Genomic DNA, 20,608 nt, shown 5'->3' with positions numbered 1-20,608 from the left:
GAAGAGTTAAAGTTGAGGTGTTAGTTCAACAGTTTTACATCCTTGCTCTAGAAGACTGTGAAAATAAGATCTTTCAGAAAATTAGCAAAGCTTAGTCCAGTGACCAAAGGCCAGTCTGGAGACCAAAATCCTGCAAGATAGTATTTTTTCTGGTGATTTTCATTCCCAATAGGCAAACACATTATTTCAACCCCTGCCGCTTAAACAGCAAGCCTTCTCAATTAGATATTGCCCCTTCCCTCACCCCTGAAAACTGTCACCAGTTCAAATACCATTTCTTACACAGCAAGCGTCTTACTCTGATGATGCAATCTTCAAATGCAACAATCACAATGTTCCCATTGACCTTCCTCAGTCTCACAGCAAGAGTGATAGAAAACCATAAAAACACTAAATACAGCAGAACTCATGTGTTAACATTTAAGAGGTAGAGTCTTGGCCCTAAGCAGCCAAATTATCAGCAATTGTAATCAACTGAAAAACAATAGAAAATCTATATAGAACTTCTCTTCTCAACCTCAATCTGTACATTTGTATACATATTTTCATTAAGGAAAGTCTACTGAAGTATAAGCTTCTAAACCAGAATTTTGTCAATATAATTTAACTGAAGTTTCAGCAATACAATTTACATTCCTAATTAGTGTCCCTTGCAGAAGACCACAAAAGTGGCATTAAGCAGTATTAAGTCAGTTTCTGTGCCAAAATAAAACATGTCATAATGGAAATAGCTATAATAAACAGTAACTACAACAAATTTCTCTGGTTAGTGCAATTACCATACTTACAGATTTTACCAAATACTTGCCTTTTCATTTGTTTAAGTCTGCATGCCATACCTGAGCATTCTACTACCAAAGACTGCAGACTGGCACACGTTAGTCTCTGCTTGGAGCACATTACAAAAACACCAAGAGCAATCACTTACTCTGGTGAAGGAACAGGTGTTGGTTCAGGCAGTCTTGGTGCAGCTGTTGAAGTTGCAGGGGTGACAGTGACATTTTCAGACACACTTTTGTTCCCTGCTGCAGGAAGGAGGAAAATGTGAACACAGAAATTCAAGAACCATCTTTGTTTTCAACATATTCTGAGGTTTAGGTTTATTATTGGGGGGGTTATTATTAACTGCACTACCAAATTAATTGTAGATGTCATCCAAAGTTATTTACATGAAAATGCTACTGAGTTTATGAATGTGATGTTGTGGACAGTCTCAAAACACTTCCAGAAAGCAGCAGCAAGTTAGGACTTTACAACTTAACTTGGGTGAAACAGAGAGCAAAGATCTCCAAATAAAGCTGAACAAGCATATGTGTCATCTTTGTATGGGTTTTTTTCTCAGCAAATTCAGCATCTTTGTTCCACTTTTCACAGTCACTAGGTTCTATGGCACTAATCAGGTGTGCCACAACAGGTGAAAAAAAGTCATTTAAACATAGACCATCCAACTCCTCACCAAAAAAAACTTAAAGACATGAAAACTTTCCAGAATGCTTTTCATCTAAAAAAACTACACTACCTTCAGTTTCAGATGACTCTTCAGTTTTGGCTCCAAGCATATTAGCAGCAATGTTCACCATACTTAGGATAGCATCTAAAAGAGACAACAACGACTCAACAAGAGTACTTTCAGAGGGCCCAGAGATCACCAGCACTGAGAAATCTGCTCTTTTGCAATACTTGCTCGAAACAAATCAGTGTAAGGACATAAAAATATCTGGTCATTCCATTACACTGGAGGCAGCTGTTTCTTTTAAAGGTAAGTGTACAAGCTAGAAACCTCTATTTGAAAACCTGTATCAACAACATCCACATACCTGGCTTATGCATATATTTATTTTAAGGACCTGTTAAGTAGAACAGTTCCTCTCCCCTCTGAATTCACAGAAGTAAATTCCAAGAGGGCCTGCTCTACATCAGCACAGATATTAAATACAGCTACTCTTTGGTCTTGATACTGAAAACAAACATAATTGCCAGGCTTATTTAGAAGGTGAGAATTGGGTAAAGAGCACCATATTGTAAACACACAGAAGCTGGCTTGATTTTGCTCATTTCTCTCCCACCCACCAACATATAGCAGTGTATGTCACATGGCCAAGGTCATAATGTGAAAGAGGCATTTTAGTAGTAATGACAAATTCCTTGGGCTCCAGGAAGTTGTGTTCAAAACTTTGATTCTGCCTTTGATGCCTCCAGAGCATGTCAGAAACTGCATTCCTGATTCATGTTATTTATCTGGGTTTGTATTCTGTGAAAAGTCGTAATAGTCAAAAGATGCTAAACTTGAGCTATGCATGGTTTCTTACTATTGATGGAGAAGCAGAAAATGAGGGAGAATACGGAGTTGGTGGAGAAGCTTTACAATCTGGGAGAATGGCAGGAGAAAGAACAGTGAGCCACCCTCCAAGGTTAAGATTCGTGGAAGACTGCAGAATGCTTCTTATGAGATTAAAAGTCTGAGAACCCCTCCCTCAGAGGACCCTCTTCCTCACTCTACATTTAAGATGCAAAATGGAAGTCTGTCACATTTGTCTATGTACATATTAAAAAACCACAAAAAACCAACACCCAAAAACTCTCCTCCTTCCAAAAGAGGACTGACCACCCTGACAGAGGAAAGGTCTCAATAACAAAATCCACCAGCCAGAACTAAATAATGGTCACTGCAATGTTTCAGTGCATTAGAGAGACAGCTGAGCACCATCATCAACAGATGCTTCAAATCTTTTAATCTTAGCTTTAGTAGTCTAAAAAATTAAATGAAAAGTTACTGCATTGTTGAAACAGTGAATATAAACCTGTAATACTGCCCTTGCTGACAGATCATGTGAATATGCATCATCAAGATAGCTCGAAAATAGAAAGTCTGAAAGTCACAAATAAGAGATAAGCAGTGTCAGGGAAGAATTTACTGCTTTATCTCATCTGTGAAGAAGCCCACATTTAGAAATAAACTGCTTTTTCCACTATCTAGTTCCCTTTTGAAAACTGTTCTAAGCTGTGAATGTTACTAGCCATGACCTTATTCTCAGGAGACAACAATGTTCTAGAAAAAAGTATGAAAGATTTCTGTAGCTCTGATCCACTACAGGATGAAAGTAAAGCCTGACTCCAAACAGCATTAACTGAGTGCAAATCTACACTGCAATAACAAATCTTCATTAGCTGGGACAGAAGGAAGAATTGTACAGTGCAAGAGCTCTTTAGAAAATGGTGTGTGGATGTGACAGTAGCCTGAATAATTCAGGAGTGAAGAAGATCATTAAAACTGAATATTCAAGCATTCTTAGCCAAACAAACCCTACACCTGGAGGTTTTCCAATGGGAAAAGCAAGAAGAGACAGTCAAGAACCTTTAGTGCTCTCAAAAAACCACACAGCCCTCATGAAGAACATAAATTACAACATTTACGTAAAGCCTTCTCAGAAATAGTATTCTCCATCCTTCCCTCCCCCCCTAAAGTTGTACAAAGTAAATCTTTGTATTGCCTCCTGTAAGTTAAGCACTTTAATTAAATACAGATTTCCAAGTTCCAAATAACTAAGGTTCGACAACACTTTAGTCCTGGCCATTTACAGCCCTGTGCAACTTTCACATTCTCTTCAGTACACAGAATCCTTAAGTACAGAAAACAAGTTGCCACAAAATAGATATCCTTACAAATTGAAAATTCATTTTTAGAACCCTAAGAATGATCCCCCAGCTTCAAATTTTTAATTATTCCTATGGAACTAAACAAGAATCACAATAAATTGTTTCAGCAGAATATGAAAGTTGTAGATGTTGCATGACAAAATGATATTCCAATTTCAGTTAGCACATCTTGTTTTAAGCACAGCAACAACTTTTTCTAATAAATCATACTCACTTGTAGCAGAACCAAGAAGATTTTTTGAAGATTTTTCTTCCCCTGTGTTGTAATCCAACAGATAATCTATGTATAAAAATAGAACAACTTGTGACTATTAAAAATTTAATGTGTCATGGGCAAAGAATATAAACCTCAAGATTTAACATATAATTCAATGATGTGGATTTGACAGCATAGAAATAAAACCACAGAGGACAGATTACAAACTGAAATGGACACTAAGAATAGATCTGTTTTGTGTGAGCTTCTCTATTTTAGTAATCCTTAACTACTGTCAGCACATGAAGAGATTGTCTATTCTGCCAAGTAAAACAAACGTATTATTATAATCCACATAGCTACATCAAACACATTGTTTAAAACTTAAAGGGATTGTTGGAAAAGCCCAGAAATACTGAGATACTGTCAACAAGCAAATTCAGAAGTCAAATCTTCTATCATATGCAGGAAGTGATGAGCCACCAAAACCAGCACAAGAGCTGTCTGAATGGCTAAAAATGCACGAAATATTTGCTTACCATAATCTTCATCAAACAGTTCCTGTCGTTCAGACTGATACTGAGAATCAGCTATTTCTTCATACTCTTCAACCATGCTAGTACCAAATACTCTATGATAAAAGTTTTAAAATAAAAGCCTATTATTAGTAATCATGGGACATAATTGATAAGCAGTATATACCTTTATATAACAAATAAATTAGAGATACAGTAGGTGCAGTCAGTTAACTAGAATCAAGCAGCAGGGATGTTTATTTTCTCTAAGTTGTATCTACGAAGTCCCCTGCAGAACTGAAACAAGATCCTGTTTTTCATCCTAATTCCAAAGAGTCTTTTTTCTTCCTTTTAAACTCATACCTAGACTTCCTTGTCTTTAGCTTTCCATGAGCTTACACCTCCTCTTCAGCTTCACTTTTGACTTGCTTTAGGAATATCTATTCAGAACTACCTCACTTTGCATACCATATTCTCTTTGACCTATTCTGCCAAAATTAAATCAAAATAATCCAATTTAAAGCAGTCTTGTGAACTAAAAATATGGTTTGACTTCTAACACTAGAGACCTCCCAGGTTCAAAACCCGTTTTTTAGGAGCAGTACAGAGGGTGATGATTCTCTGAATTACAAATTCACAGGTGTTTCTACTCAGACATTCCAAGCATTACTGACTGCATGCACCTGTGGCACCAAGCAACACAGCACTCACCACACCTGCTCTTTTTAGTTCACCACTTGCTCCCCGTTTTGCTTGGTCAGCCTGGAAATGCTCATGTCCTGCTGTAAAGTTGCTCAAGGCTCCTGTTTCCTCCCCTCCCCCCCCAATATAAACTATTCCTTACATACTGGAGAAGCAAATAAAAAGACTCAAAGCTTCTTTAAACAGATGTGAAAGACACTACACAGAAGGCAAGTCAGGCAACTACTTCAATTCACAATACTTACAAATAATTGCAATTGAAAATTGGAATTGCTGCCCAACTATTATGAAAACACACTAATCCTCATTGCAAGGAGGTAGAAAGACTAAGCAAAACACAAAGTATTACCTTATAAGACTTAAAGGACAAAAATGTTCTGATCCAAAGTGTGATATCAACTCCACCTAAAGAATAAAAGGTATTTAAAATAAAACCTCAAAGACTCACAGAGTCAAGAGTTCACTTAACATATACATTCAATCTTGAAATTGCAAGTTTTGTTTACTCAAGGGAGTTGCAGATTGCCCACAGCAGAAGAAACCAAAGATTTACTCTTGCCATGCATTAAAGAGCTGAGCCGCAGCAGAGAACACCCCCAGCCCCATGCATCCATCACTCCAAAAGAAGAGGTTGCTAACCTTTATGTACTTGATGAACATCTGAAGCGAGAGAAAGGAAATAAAAAAAAAAAAAAGTAGATGTCAGTACAAAGGCTGAACACATGCCACAGGCAACTACAGAGTCCTGCTGGGTTTAATTCAGTACTATAAATGCCTAAGATGACAAGCTGTGAAGGATTAAGTTGTAATACTACTTCATCTGCCTTGGGTAGCAAGATTTCATTTAGCCCTTGTACCTTGCAGATTGAAGGTAACATGCAACAAGTGTTTTATTAGGGAATTTAAGTTATTCAATTTTTCAGGACAGCATGATTGCAGATAGAATACTGAAGTGTGTTAAAGGTACTAAGTGTATTTTTCCCCTTAAAGAGCATAGATTACAGAAAGTGACTCAAAAGGAGAAACAAACCCATGTAGCATGCACTCTATATGTACTGCCGCTGCTTCAACTCAGTACAAAATACTTCAATTTAGAGAAGCACAACTGCAAGAAATAGAGCAGCTGATGACAGACTTGAAAGCTTCAGTCATCTGTGTCTTTCTAGTGCAACCTTGACTACACACTGGTATTTACTTAATCTGAATTAATTGCAAGTGTAGAACACATTAATTAAACCACTATGTAGACACTATCACTGAAGCACTGGAGTAATCTGCAAGTGAGACCAAGACAAATATTCCCATAAAATCACGTTTACAAAAAATTCCACCGTTTTTGATACAAGTTCAGTAAACTACTTCAAAAAATTTTACTTTTTGAAAACGTTTTAGACTCCTTCTGTAGACTAGACATACTCAGAACTTGTTTACTTTTTGTACTATAAAGTGAAAACATTACAAGAACAAACCTTTGGAAATTTTACCATGCTGTATTATTCAAGGCAGAGCACTGTATCCACCAAGGGACTAAGTGCTGCAGCATCTACTGGAATTCTGGAACTTCAGTGACAATGGCAGCTACCTTAAGGCATTAATTCAGCCAGAAAACAGAATTAAAAATAAATGAAATCTCTATTCTGTGACTCATGCAGAATTTCTGGGTAGAGAGGTTAGACAATTATCATTCATAGCTACTTCTTCATAAAAGCACAAAGCATAATTAAGGAGCACAAACTAGTTTTTTTTTTTTTTGGCAATACCATAGTTGGAAGGTAACACATCACTGAAGAAGACCTAAAAGGTCTGTATTTTATTTGAATTCAAACCTTCGCTACAATCCAAAATTTTCACAAAAGCTTTTATCCAAGTTCACGCACCACATTAATTATTTATGGAGTTTTTTTCCCTTTGAGTCTCCCAAGTAAAGATAGTTTAATGCAAACTGTTTTGAAGGTGGAGGTATCATGGCAATGCTCCAGTAGCAGTGAGCATAAATAATTTGCCAGAGTCAGAGTTATGACTGAATAACTGCAAAACTGCACTTGGAGTCTATAATGAGAACCAAGGTTCAACCACTTACACTTTCAGATTCACTCAAGTGTACAGTACAACACAGTAAAAAATACCAAGAAATATGCATATCCTGATTTTGCTCCAGAGAGTGAGTGTGCAGTGTGTGTGTGTGTATATATATATATATCTATCTAGATAGATAGATACAGATATGTGTATATATGTAAAGCAGGTACAGCCAAGCAACAAAATAGGTCAAGATTCTTCTGATCTTACATTCAGGGGACAGTTGGTTAAGTCAAATAGAACAGAACATTGTCTAGATTTTTCTTAATTCAGGTGTCAACTAAGTATGTACTTGGACGCAAGGGGCTTCCCAAGATCCTCTCAATTACCAAAGTGAGGAAGGTAATAGGCTCATTACCGTGACAAGAATTTAGTACACAGACAACCCCAGTTGGGGCCACTAATTAACCAAGGGCAATTAATGGTAAGGTAGGCTTTGATAACACATTTCTCTGGATGCTGTTATACAGGGGAAGCCCAGCAAACCCTTCCTTCCCTGAGGAGCATGGATGCTTTTGCAGTATTAAGTTACCTTAACATATTTTGCATACATCTGTTCATCCAGAGGAAAGCTCTGGACATTTCTCTCATCTCTGGCATGGAAAGTACCTAATTTAATCCATTTGTTTGTTGGATACCTAGAAAGGAAACAATGGAGTCAGGTAATGAAATGCAGGAACTCACTGTTTACAGGTATTTGCCAAAGTTTCCCCTAATGCCTTTCCAGAGAAGAAATACATTCTGTTCTTTCCAGCTGCAAGATAGCAGCAACGTTCCCAACACAAAACATCAGCAGAACCTCCTCACACACTTACAGCAATGTGCAAGCTCTTGAAGCACAAAACCCCAGACTTGATCCAATTACTGAAATTCAGCCAGTCTACAATGAAGCCACCCCAGGTAAGAACACAACACATGACAGGTTGTATTACTGTAAGCAAGCAGTAGAAAACTGAGCAAAGCAGAGGTAGAACTACACAACAGACCAAGTGTTGGAAGTCTAACCCTACATGCTTTAGGCACCCAAGAAGAAAGGGATTTTTTCTGAAGCACTGTGAATGTCTGCTCATTCACAGACCAGAATTATCTGTTCACTGCAGAAAGCAGTGGGGGCACAACACTGCCTAAATCATCATAAAGCCACCCTCTAAGCAGCCATCTGGCCAATCTGTAGCACTCTTACCCCCTTCCAATTTCTCAATAGTATACTGCTCTTGTTTCTTTTAAAATAATTTGTGTATTTTTGAACAGAGTTCAGCATTGAAGACAGCTCAAACCATGTGAAAATGGTCTGAATGACAAGGGAGGAGACAGCCCAAATCCTCAGCAGCATTTTATTAAGGCATTTTATAATCTGCCATCCACTATCCAGCTACTGTATAAATTCTGCTCCTTCACTGCTACTTGTCAACAAATTTTTCCTTTTCATTCTTAAGGCAGCAAAGGAAAAAACTGCTAGCAACTGACAATATACACAAAACAAAGAAAATTCGTGTGACTTCACACTACATTACACTTTGCATAATAACAAGCATACACAGCCCATGCTTAATAAAGCCTTGCATCTAGTAATCATTTCATTTTTTTCATTCAGAAGGATGAGTTTAGATTACATACCTGTCACTAATTGACACCAGAAAGTCTTTAGGAGTGGAAGAGAATAATTCATGATTTGCAATGTCAAACTGCTTTACTTGGACTGGTTCACAGAGCTCAACAACAAACCTTAAAGACAAAAGAAAATATTTTAAGAAAAGACTTCTCCTTCTGCAGTTACAATCTTCAGCCCTTTACCTCATTACCACATCCTCCACTGGGTATAAGGAGGACACTACAAAAATGCTGTACCATAAGAATCACTGGTGGTGCTTTCCTGAACTTTAGTCACTCTAGGTAGCACCTGCAGCTACAAGAGCTTCATCCATTTTCTACTCAAAGGCACTAAGTCACAGAGCTAAAAACCAAGGACAGCAAACATAATTTAAATCACATCTGAAGTACCAATTAATATATGGTAAATTCTGTTCACCTGTCCTACAATTAGTTGACAGTCAGAGAAAGAAATCAAAAATCTTTATTTGAATGCCCAAGTGCTTTATCTGCCATGATAATTATGCAAAATTTTCACATATTAAGGTAAATAAAAATATCACCTTAATATTAGTTCTCAATACAAGAGCTACATTTCTACGGGAGACATAATAAAACATCTTGTGCTAATTCTGTCAAAGTTCCTCACACACTCATTCCAAGCAGCAACACACCAAGGTCAAGTCAGTCCCACAGGACACATTCAGTCCCACAGCAGCGGAAAACTGTAATCACGCCTGTCATAAAAGTGAACCTCAGGAACCTACCAGATTTTAGTACTGCAAGGATTGAGCATATAAAGGTCCATGTTTTCCATCAAAATAGCTGAAGTGCTCTGTATAAAGAAAAAAATTAGTATTTTAAATGGCATGGTAGATACCAACAACACCAAGGATTTTTCCCCTCTTTCCAAAAATAAGTTTGAAAATAGGTTTTTAGACTAGTATCAAGTTTCACAACATTCTAAGCAAGATAATATCCAGGACATCATATGCCATACTACTTTGGGGCAAACACAGATTATTTACTACGGTGAGCTCTTTGAACAACTGAACAAAGTTGTATTAATTTCTGTAGGAAGTAGACTCTGCTCCCATTTTCTGATTTCACTTAAAGACATCAAGTTCTCTATAGCAATCCCTCTTAAAAAAGGCACAGATCACTGTTTATGTCCTATTTTGATAAATTAAAATCCCAATAAACCCAAACGTAGAATAACAACTTCACAAATCAGTGTTAAGTGTACTTTGTGCTACTTGTTGCATAACAGTACACTAACATAATGCACAATAATAATTAGTAAATGCTTACCTTTGCCTCTGGATTTGCTGCCAGAATTTTGGCACCACACTCTACAGACGCATAGTTATTCCTGTTTTTCTGGACCTTTTTAGTGGAATGCTGCCCACCAACAGCAGAAGGGTGCATTGACTGACCTAGGAACAAGAAAATACTGCTCCTATAACAAACCATACAAACAAACAGTATTTTCACTGTCAGGAACTTCTGCTCACTGCTTTTATATAATGAAGGCTATTAATTTTGTAGTTCTAGCAGAAAAATGAAGTTCCAGGCTGCATTCCAAATTGAGACAGTCTCACTATTCAGCTCTAGTACAAGATGACAGTGGTCTGTATTTAGTCCAAACTAATGAATCCTGAACTTACTCTTTTCTTTCTCCACTTCCATGACTTTCTTCTTCCATTCATCAAATGTTGGAATGTCTCCAGGGTCCTTTGGAGTTATTACTGATGTAGGGTCAATTTCTCCTGTCTTCTTAAAGTCTTTCTGCAGAAGAAACAACCACCAATTGTGAATATTTTTCAGGACCAACAATGAAAACAAAGATGAACTTCAAAAAACAAAGCATGCTCTGATCAAGTCAAGGGCAGACACATCATTTGCACCCGTGTTAACAACTTAGAGCCAATGTAAGCAAGATTATAAGCCAGAAAAAACATGCGATGATTTTCTCTCAGAATTACAGATTATTCCACTGAAATACTGGCAATTTTTGCAGCTAAGCTAATACATTTTAAATAAAATGTAAGCCTTCTGTCTCCAACACCTGCATTTTCTTCCCAATTTTTGCTTTTCCTCTTCCTAATGAAGAAAGTTTTCCCTGTAGCAAAAATCTTTAAACATGAATGCTTGTCATGACAGAATTCCAGAGGTTCCCTGGAACTTCTGAACATCTCAAAAACAGCAGAACGATTAAACATTAAAGAAACCATGTTTAAGTATCTCAGAAATAATGTTTTGGACTTGCCTGGCAAAGCAAAACCCCTGTCAACTAAACTGTATGTTATTCTATTTCATTAACTTCTCTTTTGTACAAACACATTTTCAGCACACCACCAGATGAGTGAAAAATTTTTGGTAGATATTTCAAGGGTAGAGGTTATTTTGTAGACAATATTTTAAAGGTAGTTGCCAAATGACAGTTTAAACATGATCCTAAAATAGCAAAAACTGGTATTGCCATGGCCTTAGTCATTGTATCTAAAAAATACAAGCTTTAGGAAGCACCTCACAATCAGAGCATGAAAAAAGTCATATAGTTAAGCATGTAAGGCCTGACTAGCTACATATCCCACTTTAACAAGGGCCAAGTAGTACTTCTGGGACAGAATAAAACCACACCACTTTTTTTCTCAGTGGTGATAACCTAAAGAAGCGCTTTAGGCTCCTGTATGTACTGAGGGGATACCAGCACTGCTTACCTCTCTTTTTAAGTTCTCCGAAGCATTCAGAGCAGATTTTTGCTCATCCGCCCCCTTTTCAGCTGCTGAAACTTTTGACTCAAACTCAGATTTTGTCTTCTTGCCCTTGCCATGTGAAGATGATATGTTCTCTATATGTTGGCCTGCAAGGCTGAAAGTTTAGAGTATCAGGATCTATAACATGATCAGCCACATGCAATTAAACACACACAAATATGTAGATTAAGCAAGCACATGCAAATGTTTGTTGCAAAGCCAGCACAGAAAAGAACAACTACCTTTAAAGTATTCAGAGTCACACACAACCTGCTTGGATACTCACCTCTCTGGTGGACTGACAAAAGAGGAAGGCTCACTCTGAGGGTCAGCCTCAAGTGTCCCACCAATATCACAGTCAGGTTCTGACTGCTCAGCTTCACTAGAGCTGACTACAGGGATATCAGCATGGGAATTCTCTATTGCACTGAAGGGAAACAAACAACATGCTTTTTTAGCCTTCTGATAATACAAGTAACCCTGAAAATCAACCACAAAGATATTTGAAAGTTTTAATAAAGTAAGAGTCTCACAGAAATAATTAAGAAAAATGAAGTATGCTGTACTTGTGGTATTGCATTCTCAGTTGTACCCATGAAAGAACAGAATTTCTTTTTCCAGCCTGTTTGTTCCAGAAAGGAACTCAAAACAGGCTTCTCATCTCCCTGAACTCTCATCTAACATCTTATCAAACACTGCAATGGATAATTCTTCCCATAATCACTACAAACTAACAACAGGTTCACAGTTACCTGGCTGCCAGCAATTTTCTTTTCCCTTTCAAAAAAGGAAACAAGCACAAGACTGAGCTCCCTCACTAAAAGCTTCTCATGTTCCCAAGTCAAGAGGCAGCAGTCAGAACAGAACTTGGCTAAAACTAGAGGAGAATAGGGCAATAAAAACAGAGCCAGACAGACTTCCTTTCTACTAGATTTATTTCTTTTTTTGCTAGTGTAATTAAAAATCAGGTAACCCAGCAGACCATTATCCAAGCTGTACCAACAGCCCAAACCAGCTCACCTGCCCACTGCTTTACGTCCTCTCTCCCAGAAAGGCTGAGCACACCTCATCAGACAAATCCTGAGGCACAAACCAAACAGAAAGCCTCCCATATGCTCTTTAAGAATGATGGAATGGGTGGGGAGAAGAAGACAGACAGATGGAAGATGGAAGTATCTTTCAATTGATAACTTCTGACTGTCCTCTCTTCTCCAGCAGAGGGATGACTTTCAGGCTGATCCAGGCTACAGCGAGATCTAAGTAAAAGCTTTACTCCGCCTTCTAAATTTCAACATAAACTTTCCTTAATGTAAGCAGCAAACTAGGTTAATCCGATATCATGACAGAGCTGCCAAAACACAAACAGCATGTCAGCCACTTAAAAGGGGATCTTTTTGGTTCTCTGACTGCTGCAATTATCAACAGAAGCAGCTGCAACCAACCCAGGGAGACAATTTTAGTACCTTTCATATGATAAATTACCTGTGGTATAAAACAAAAAACTCATAGGTATTCAAGACTTTTCGCTATGTAGCAAAATCTAACAAACATGAATACAAGAATTTATTAGCTATAAACAGGGAGTACTTTCCCTGAATGCCCCAAAATGCCTCCATCTGAGATGCAGAGTGTTTGGGTGAGCATGCAACTCTCTATTGACTAAATAAGGCTGACCACTACACTTAAAACTGCAAAGCTCCACATATTCTCCATTTCAGTGGGTAGATGACAGTATGAACAATTATCAAATGAATAAAATATGGGAGAAGAATGAACTTAAAAATTCCTTCCTCTCAGGGTGTACCTGACTGGCCTCAAGTAACTAATTTTGGCAGAAGGTGAGTCTTAAAAGCTGTAGTGCTCCCTCTCCTTTGGGTACCTTGATTTGCCTTAATTTTTAAAACGCATTATTAAGCTCACTTTGCACAGCAGGTTCTTCACTTCCAGACAGAAAGAACTCAGATTATTTTTCAGTAATTTTTCCTCAGATTAGATTTAGGTAGAGAAGTTACACTCAGTGCTGTTCTAAAAAAGGATTCATTACAAAGTAAAACTTGTTTGGAATAAAAGTACTTTTAAAATATTTTGACTAAGAGGTTCTGCTCTTTTAGGCCAGTAACACCTGAGAGAGCTGGACTTTGTTACACTGCCAGGAATCAACATCTAAACCAGGAAAAAGATAAATGCCTGAAGATAACAAATGCAACCATGTTTTTTTAAAGATCTTGTTTAAATATGGAGCTGGACCACAGATGGTTTGGATATTAATCTGTACAGTAAGAGACCACCTATGACTATTGAAAGCTGAACTGCAGTTTGAAATAATGTATAAACATGCTTCTCTGCTACACCAGTTCCGCCCTTTCTTCCTGTAAATGGCACTGGTGTCACAACACCACTGCCCAGCATTCACTCATCCGTCAGGTGCTCCAAACCAAGTTTCTATTTTCATTCATTTCATAGTTCAAGTCTTCAGAGTTCACTACTCCAGTATTGCCCAGCTATGACAGCCAGACAATTTCCAACAATTACCAGACACCAGCTGAATGTTTCAAGGAAAATAACATCCTGTCTCCTTCTAAGATGTGACAATAGTAGAGCTTACAACACAGTACACAAACAAATCAGTGTAGTAGTCAACAAAGCTATAAAAAGAACAGGCTGAAGCAACATTCCAGTTTTGCTTTATAAAAACTGCAAATTTTGGAAGACTTCCAATTAAAGACACTGATGAAGTATCAAAATGTGTTTAAGTGTTAGCCCTGGCAGACTAGGCAAGATCAGCCAGCAAACAAAATTTCCGTACCTTTTCTATGGTAAAGAAATTAAATTTGGTAAAGCAGAAAGACTGAACTCTTAAAAAACCCAAAATACCCACCAAAGACAAGTCTACTTCATTTTCAATGTGTTGAATTTTTATCTAATAAAATACTCCATCTTTATCAGCAGTCAGAACAACATAACTTCCCGTAGCACATCAAAAAGCCCAATAGAACATTGTGAAAATCCTTGCAAGTATGCACACACAAATTTCCACACTAGTTCCCATTTGATAGCACAATGTCCCACAAGAGAAGGGAAACAAAATGAAGTACATGGACTCCAGAGAGCTGCCTGTAGCAGAGGTAGCTCTGCAATACACTAAGTATTGACTTGACTGCATTTGTATGAGAATTTGCTATTTTGTCACAAGTCTCTTACTACCAGAAGTTGAAACTCTCCGCAGATAAAACTCTGCAGAGTTCTTCCTTAACTGAAAGCAGAGGCCATTGCTGAAGCAGCCTCAATGCTTGTTGACACAGATGTGAAAGCACATTTGTGAAGGGTAGAAATCCTAATGGTAAAGCCCTGAGGGCTTTTATAGTACAGATTATCTAAGCATGTTGGCTTCTTTTCAAAGCAGCAGCTTAGAAACCGATCATGGCAATAGTATTCCACTTCATGAAAGCATGCAACTGTTTATCCACACACTCGGTAAATGATGGCACACTCCATTAGCACTGACACCATAAACCAGCAAAACAATTGTGCAGAGCAGTCCCATCTTATCCCTACTAAACATTTTAACAAGAGCAGAGTAAACTATATTCTCTCAAAGTCCAGAACAACAAAATTGAAAGAGCTTACTCAGGCTGTGAGACTGGAGGTATCTCTGAGGTAGGTGAACTGGAAGTGTTTTCAGTGCTTGGAACTATGCTGGAGGAAGCTTCATTTACATCTGCTGAAGGTGGACTCACAACTTCAGGATGGCTTGTTTCACTTATTTCTGTTGTCTGTAAAAACATTCCAGGTGAATATACATTTTTCAACACCTGAGTAATAAGAGCATCCATACAATAACATCTAGTATGGAGTTCTAACAGTTCAGTAGTTCAGATTTCTGTCAGAAATTAATTTTGTTTCTTCCAAGACCAAGGTGGCATTCTGTGCTACTCTGGGATAGTTGCAATACTCTTCTGTAGTCTGACATAATAATGTAAAAATATTAATTGGAGCAGGCCTGTGCAACAGCTTCCTTAATGATGCATTCCTATAGAGACTGCCATGAGAAAACCAGCTTGAATATTGCAGCAATCGAAAGAAACAGTTCTATTTGCATGCCCCATTACAATAAAATGTACTATTTTCATCCTAAGCTAAATTTCAGAGAAGGCTTTCAATTTCATCACTCCAATGGAAGTCCAAAATTATTTAAAGCCTATTCCATGCTGTAAGTGAACAAGGAGATAAATCATTTTTCACTTTCAAATGTTTAGTAGTCTTGAGACTTATTTGTTCTAGGTCTTCAGTTTTCATAAGCACATTCAAAATAAGGCTTTGTAAATCTGAAAGCATACATAACCACTGAAACAGGTCAGATTAAATCCTGCAGCAAAAGGAAATACTATTGTACAAAAGTCTCTTGTCAATAGCTAGATTACTCCAAGTCATCTAACTAAACATGAAGAGGTCTGGAAGATTTAACAAAATTAAACACCCAAACCATGAAATAAATATTCTGAAGTATGTCTGTCCTATGTATGTTGTCTTGTAATCTACAAAATAAAAATATGTAATCAAATAAATCATCTTTAACAGTGGGCTTTGTAATATTTAACACCAAGCACTGACTTAACAGTATCAATGGCACAGAGCTGAAATTCAACCCTTTTCCCATTTTAACAAAGGAAATGAAACTGATAGCAGTCATGAAGGATCAAAGCTAAAATGGACTGCTATAATCACCAAGTCTGATCTATATAAAAAGACCTCAGAGAAAAGACTTTTATGTTTATTTATAAATAGACATCCATACCTACAACATCCAATTTTAATTTACCTTGGAAAGTTTTTAGTCAGTACCTACAGATACTAAATTACTCATTATTTATGCACATGGGAAACGCAGGGTCTGTTAGCTCACACATTCTCTCTTTTACTGGAAACAAGTCTGACAGCAACCCTGTGTACAGGTGAAATGTGATAGATGGTTACTATGAACTTTAGATAACCAAAATGAAAGACTGAAATCCAAGAAGCATTTGAAGACTATATGAAGACAGTGAACGAAATAAAAGCCTTGCCTGGTCAGATTTTGTCAAGTCATTGAGTAGCTCTTCCATAGAGTAACTCCGCGTACTTGAGTCTGCATGCTCAGGCTCCAGTCTGGGATCAGCCTCTTCCCCCTAGGATATTAAAGGTAAAACAACAGTAAGTCTGCAGTCACACAGGCCTTCTATGCTCAGCCAGAGGAGCTGCCTCTGGGACACAATGAATAACAGCACTTCTTCCACCATCAAAACATCAAGAAACTAAGCTACATTAATCTTCAGAACCATTACCCACCTGTGTTAAAAATCTTATCTGCACAAAGACTACAGCAAGTTAAAACAATTCAGTTAAATCTTTCCTGAAAAGATCATTTTAGCATTGTCTTCAATAATTCTGTTTGTTTGCTAAGGGAAGTTCATCATTCTGCTATGACTTCCCATGTTGACAAATCCTACCTCAATCTTCTTGCTGACCAAAAGAGGAGAGAAAAAAAAAAGAATCTAAGATGACTTGCATCAGACAACCATTAGAAAATAACACGTGGCATATTTCAGTTGTAGCAGTCTTATCAGGAGAACTACAGTAATTACACAAATCTGCCAGAACCTTTTAAAGCAACCTGCTCTTCTACAACTAAAACTTCACCAACAAGTGCAGTGAATTCACAAAATAAAAAATATCAACACTTGAGGGGAAAAGTTTTAAACCCATCAGACTAAAACTAGCAAGCATTTACACTTGCCCTTCAAGCTTTTTAAAGTTGTGACTACAAAATATGCAACTACAAAAGTTGCTTTTGAGCAATACTTTAAAACACAGCAAGAAATGCAGTAGAAATTTACACCCACCTTGTTTTATAAGGGCTATCTAAAACCCCGTGGCCAAATACTGCCAGTGTACAGATCCAAAGCAGGCTGCTGTGCTATACAACACTACATGATATTAACTTGATAGCATTAAGGTATGCACTGAAGATCAGGAGCTACAAATCTGAGCTGACAAACCTTAGAGACAACTAAGCAACATCTTACCCCAAATATTAGCTCACATCCAAGTCCCTAAGATGAAATAGCATCAATGGCTGGGAGAGACAACTGATCTAAGGCAAACTGATCAAGGGCTGCAGAACTGCTCTTTTTGAGCAGGACAGCTCCAGCAGCCTAATTACAAGTAATAGACACTTGCTTAAGATTTCTCATATGCCCAAGAGGTGTTCTTTAATGAGTAAAAACAACAGTCTAACATATTAGTTTTCACATCTTTGGCTTTAAGTTCAGAAATCTGCTTAACAATGCAGCCACATTAATAGAATGCAAAGAAGAATGTTGCAGAGTAGGAAATCACACACCAGTGGCTTCCCAGTCTCAAAGCTTACTTAATCTTTCCAGTATTATTGCATCAGACATTAAATTCAAGCATAACTTTTTTGCAGGCAGCCAGAATAGGACTGAGTGCTATTTGGCTGTACAAGCTGGCAAAAAATACAGCTACCCTAGTTGTTAAAATGCTTAAGTAACCTACAATACTTAAAAGTGATTTTTTATGGCCAGGAAGCTCTCCACTTGAGTCAGCTAGAATGCTCAACACAAAATTTCCAAGTTTGGTGTGGCATATAAAAGCTTTTTTGGAATGAGGACCGTGATTAACACTACTACAGACTTCTGGAGGAAATAGGAACACCAACATATCAATACTACCCACATTTAGAATAGGACTGATTCTGTACCTGGGTAAATAAATAAATGAAATTACCATGACTTTCTGACTCAACAGCTTGGGAACTCACTACGCAATGCAATATGCGGAAACTTGTAATGAGTTAATCAGGGTGGGACAATTACACTCAACCTAAAGTGCTGAGTAAAGTAAAAATGAAAGGGACCACATTTATTACACCTTTCATAAACATATTTTAGCCTTATTAATTTTTATTGAACAGAAGGAATACAAAGCAATAAATACTGACTTAAACCAATCAATCTTAAATCTTCTATTTAGGATAGCAATCATCTGTACACTGTTTTTAATACAACATAGATGGAACTGGCATAATGGGGCCTAGACTTACCCAGCCCATCACCTCCTATTTTGAGCTCTACAGAGCCACCCACTTTCCCTGATGCCCACTTCTAACATCTGGCCCCTAAATAAAAAAAGAAAAACCAAGCCACTAGTAACTTTACTATTGATTCCTTCTCTTGCCCCAAACTATCCACCTGAATTGTTGCATAACTGCAACAAATGAAGCAAAGGAAAACAAAAACTTGGGAAGATATCACAACCCACAGAACAACTGACTACATTAAACATTCTGGCCAAGAAGACCCTATGAAGAATCTTATTTTAAAATTTAATATCAAGTCAGACTGAGTAATTAACATGATGTACGCAGCATACCTTTTCCTGGACATTTTCATCCTCACTGGGCAGGGCACAAGCATCACCTGAAGCATATTGCACTGCTGATGAAAGACTGTCTTTACAAAAGACATTCCAAACAGGAAGCCTACAAACAAACAAACAAACAAAAAAAAAACTCTTTATTTAAAATGAAATTTTAGAATTCCCTTAGCATTGTCTCCCTCAATCTTCTTCAGCTGTTCCCATGAGGCATCTAAAAAATACACATGTACAGGTCATGGATATTCATTCATACAATCCATCTGAAGATTCACTTCAAGCAGTTAGCAACAGAAAACACTACAAATTTACTACTTACAAAAGAAAAAAGTATCACCAAACTAGATGCCAGTGTCACCACATCAATAAGTGAAAGCTGATACAAATTAGTTTAGTTACTGCAAGTAAGGAACAATTTGAATCAACTACATCCTTTGACACATAGCAATGAGACATTTTTACCAATAATTATTACTACGCAAAAACTTAAGCCACAGACTAAAAAGCTAAATCTCCTTATTCCCCTGTACAAAGCCTACCTGAGAAGATTTTGTATAGTCAACATCATCAAGCACATTTAAGAAAATTAAGAGAAAATAAGTACATTAAAAAATGTACATTGTTACACTAATAAGTACCATGCAAAGCCTCTGAGAATTGTTTGTAATTTTTTTTCAACAGCTTTGGTTGTCAGTAGAAATGGATTTATTTCTGCAAAAAAGCAGCCACTGCCTATACAAACACTTGTACCAGAACAGCATCTTTTCTTTCTTATCATACAGGGTGTCTTCACATCCTAGGGAACATCTGCACAGTGAACCATTAGGCTTGGAGGCCCAAAAGTTTTCACACTGATTTCAACTAAGTCCAGCAGAACATTAAACTAACGAGCTTTTACGGAGTCTTCAACAATTCTGGAACACCAGTAAACACAAACATTTTCCATTCATGAAATACCGTTTACATAACAATCAGGTGATCAGAATGACCTCCTGTGAGCCCACACAAACATCATCCTGTACCCTGAAAAAAGAGCCACATTCTCCTCAGAGGGGAGAGAGGTCTATAGCATGGAAAAATCTGGATCCAGCAACCTTCTGAAAACAGTTTTGAGAAATAAAACAGCCTTAACATTAATCATAACAGTAAGATTATTAGTACATCATGATTCACTTACACAACTGGGATCACTATTGCTTGGAATCTGAATTACCAGCTTTCTTAAAAACTTGAATATCAACTTTATTGGGAAGTCCATGCAGTGTAAACTCTTCCACTAAGAAGGAACCCATGCAACAACAGACCACAGACAAGTACTAAAAATTTTTTTGTAAGTTTCATGCATATATATATCTATCTATATCTATCTGCAGGGACTGTCAGCAGGCATCAGCCACTCTAGGACTCTCACCATAGAAGAGACAGTGGACAAGGAAGTTGTGGGATCTGACATACTATTACGGAGATGAGCAAATAAGGTGCTCCACCTGTGTGTCTCAGCCCCAAAGCACCACAATAATTTCTCTTATCTTTGAGGTAGCACTTTTCTTCTATACTAAATGAAAGCCTTCAAGTCAGGCAGAAGCAGCTGCAGTTACTGGAAAATAAAGAACTGAATATAAGGTATGAAAAGAGTAATAACACATATTGTAGCAGGTACAAAGTCTCATATCTCAGTT

The 20,608-nt window shown here is 37.5% G+C and overlaps 1 protein-coding gene across 6 annotated transcripts in view; it reads right to left on the bottom strand.

Annotated features, from left to right (window-relative positions):
* SUCO (SUN domain containing ossification factor) overlaps positions 1–20,608 on the bottom strand; it is a 40,264-nt gene that overhangs the window by 9,487 nt on the left and 10,169 nt on the right. For 3 of the 6 annotated variants that reach the window (XM_042029777.1, XM_042029780.1, XM_042029774.1), the window contains 16 exons: positions 18,927–19,035; positions 16,562–16,663; positions 15,126–15,271; positions 11,785–11,925; positions 11,463–11,613; positions 10,407–10,527; positions 10,051–10,175; positions 9,507–9,574; positions 8,767–8,874; positions 7,682–7,787; positions 5,710–5,730; positions 5,420–5,475; positions 4,393–4,484; positions 3,872–3,937; positions 1,520–1,594; positions 929–1,025 (listed from right to left, as the gene is read on the bottom strand). In XM_042029777.1, coding sequence (XP_041885711.1) covers positions 929–1,025; positions 1,520–1,594; positions 3,872–3,937; positions 4,393–4,484; positions 5,420–5,475; positions 5,710–5,730; positions 7,682–7,787; positions 8,767–8,874; positions 9,507–9,574; positions 10,051–10,175; positions 10,407–10,527; positions 11,463–11,613; positions 11,785–11,925; positions 15,126–15,271; positions 16,562–16,663; positions 18,927–19,035 — 1,584 coding nt within the window. The remainder of the gene's footprint in view (positions 1–928; positions 1,026–1,519; positions 1,595–3,871; positions 3,938–4,392; positions 4,485–5,419; positions 5,476–5,709; positions 5,731–7,681; positions 7,788–8,766; positions 8,875–9,506; positions 9,575–10,050; positions 10,176–10,406; positions 10,528–11,462; positions 11,614–11,784; positions 11,926–15,125; positions 15,272–16,561; positions 16,664–18,926; positions 19,036–20,608) is intronic. The other 3 variants (XM_042029776.1, XM_042029779.1, XM_042029778.1) reach the window with 3 other exon arrangements.

Source organism: Corvus kubaryi, unplaced genomic scaffold (genome assembly GCF_017639235.1).
Source record: "Corvus kubaryi isolate FWS band 111438036 unplaced genomic scaffold, C.kubaryi_AGA036_p1.0 37334, whole genome shotgun sequence".
Classification (NCBI taxonomy): Eukaryota; Metazoa; Chordata; class Aves; order Passeriformes; family Corvidae; genus Corvus; species Corvus kubaryi.
The sequence above is the reverse complement of the archived record's forward strand: the minus strand, read 5'-3'. Positions and strand labels throughout refer to the sequence as shown.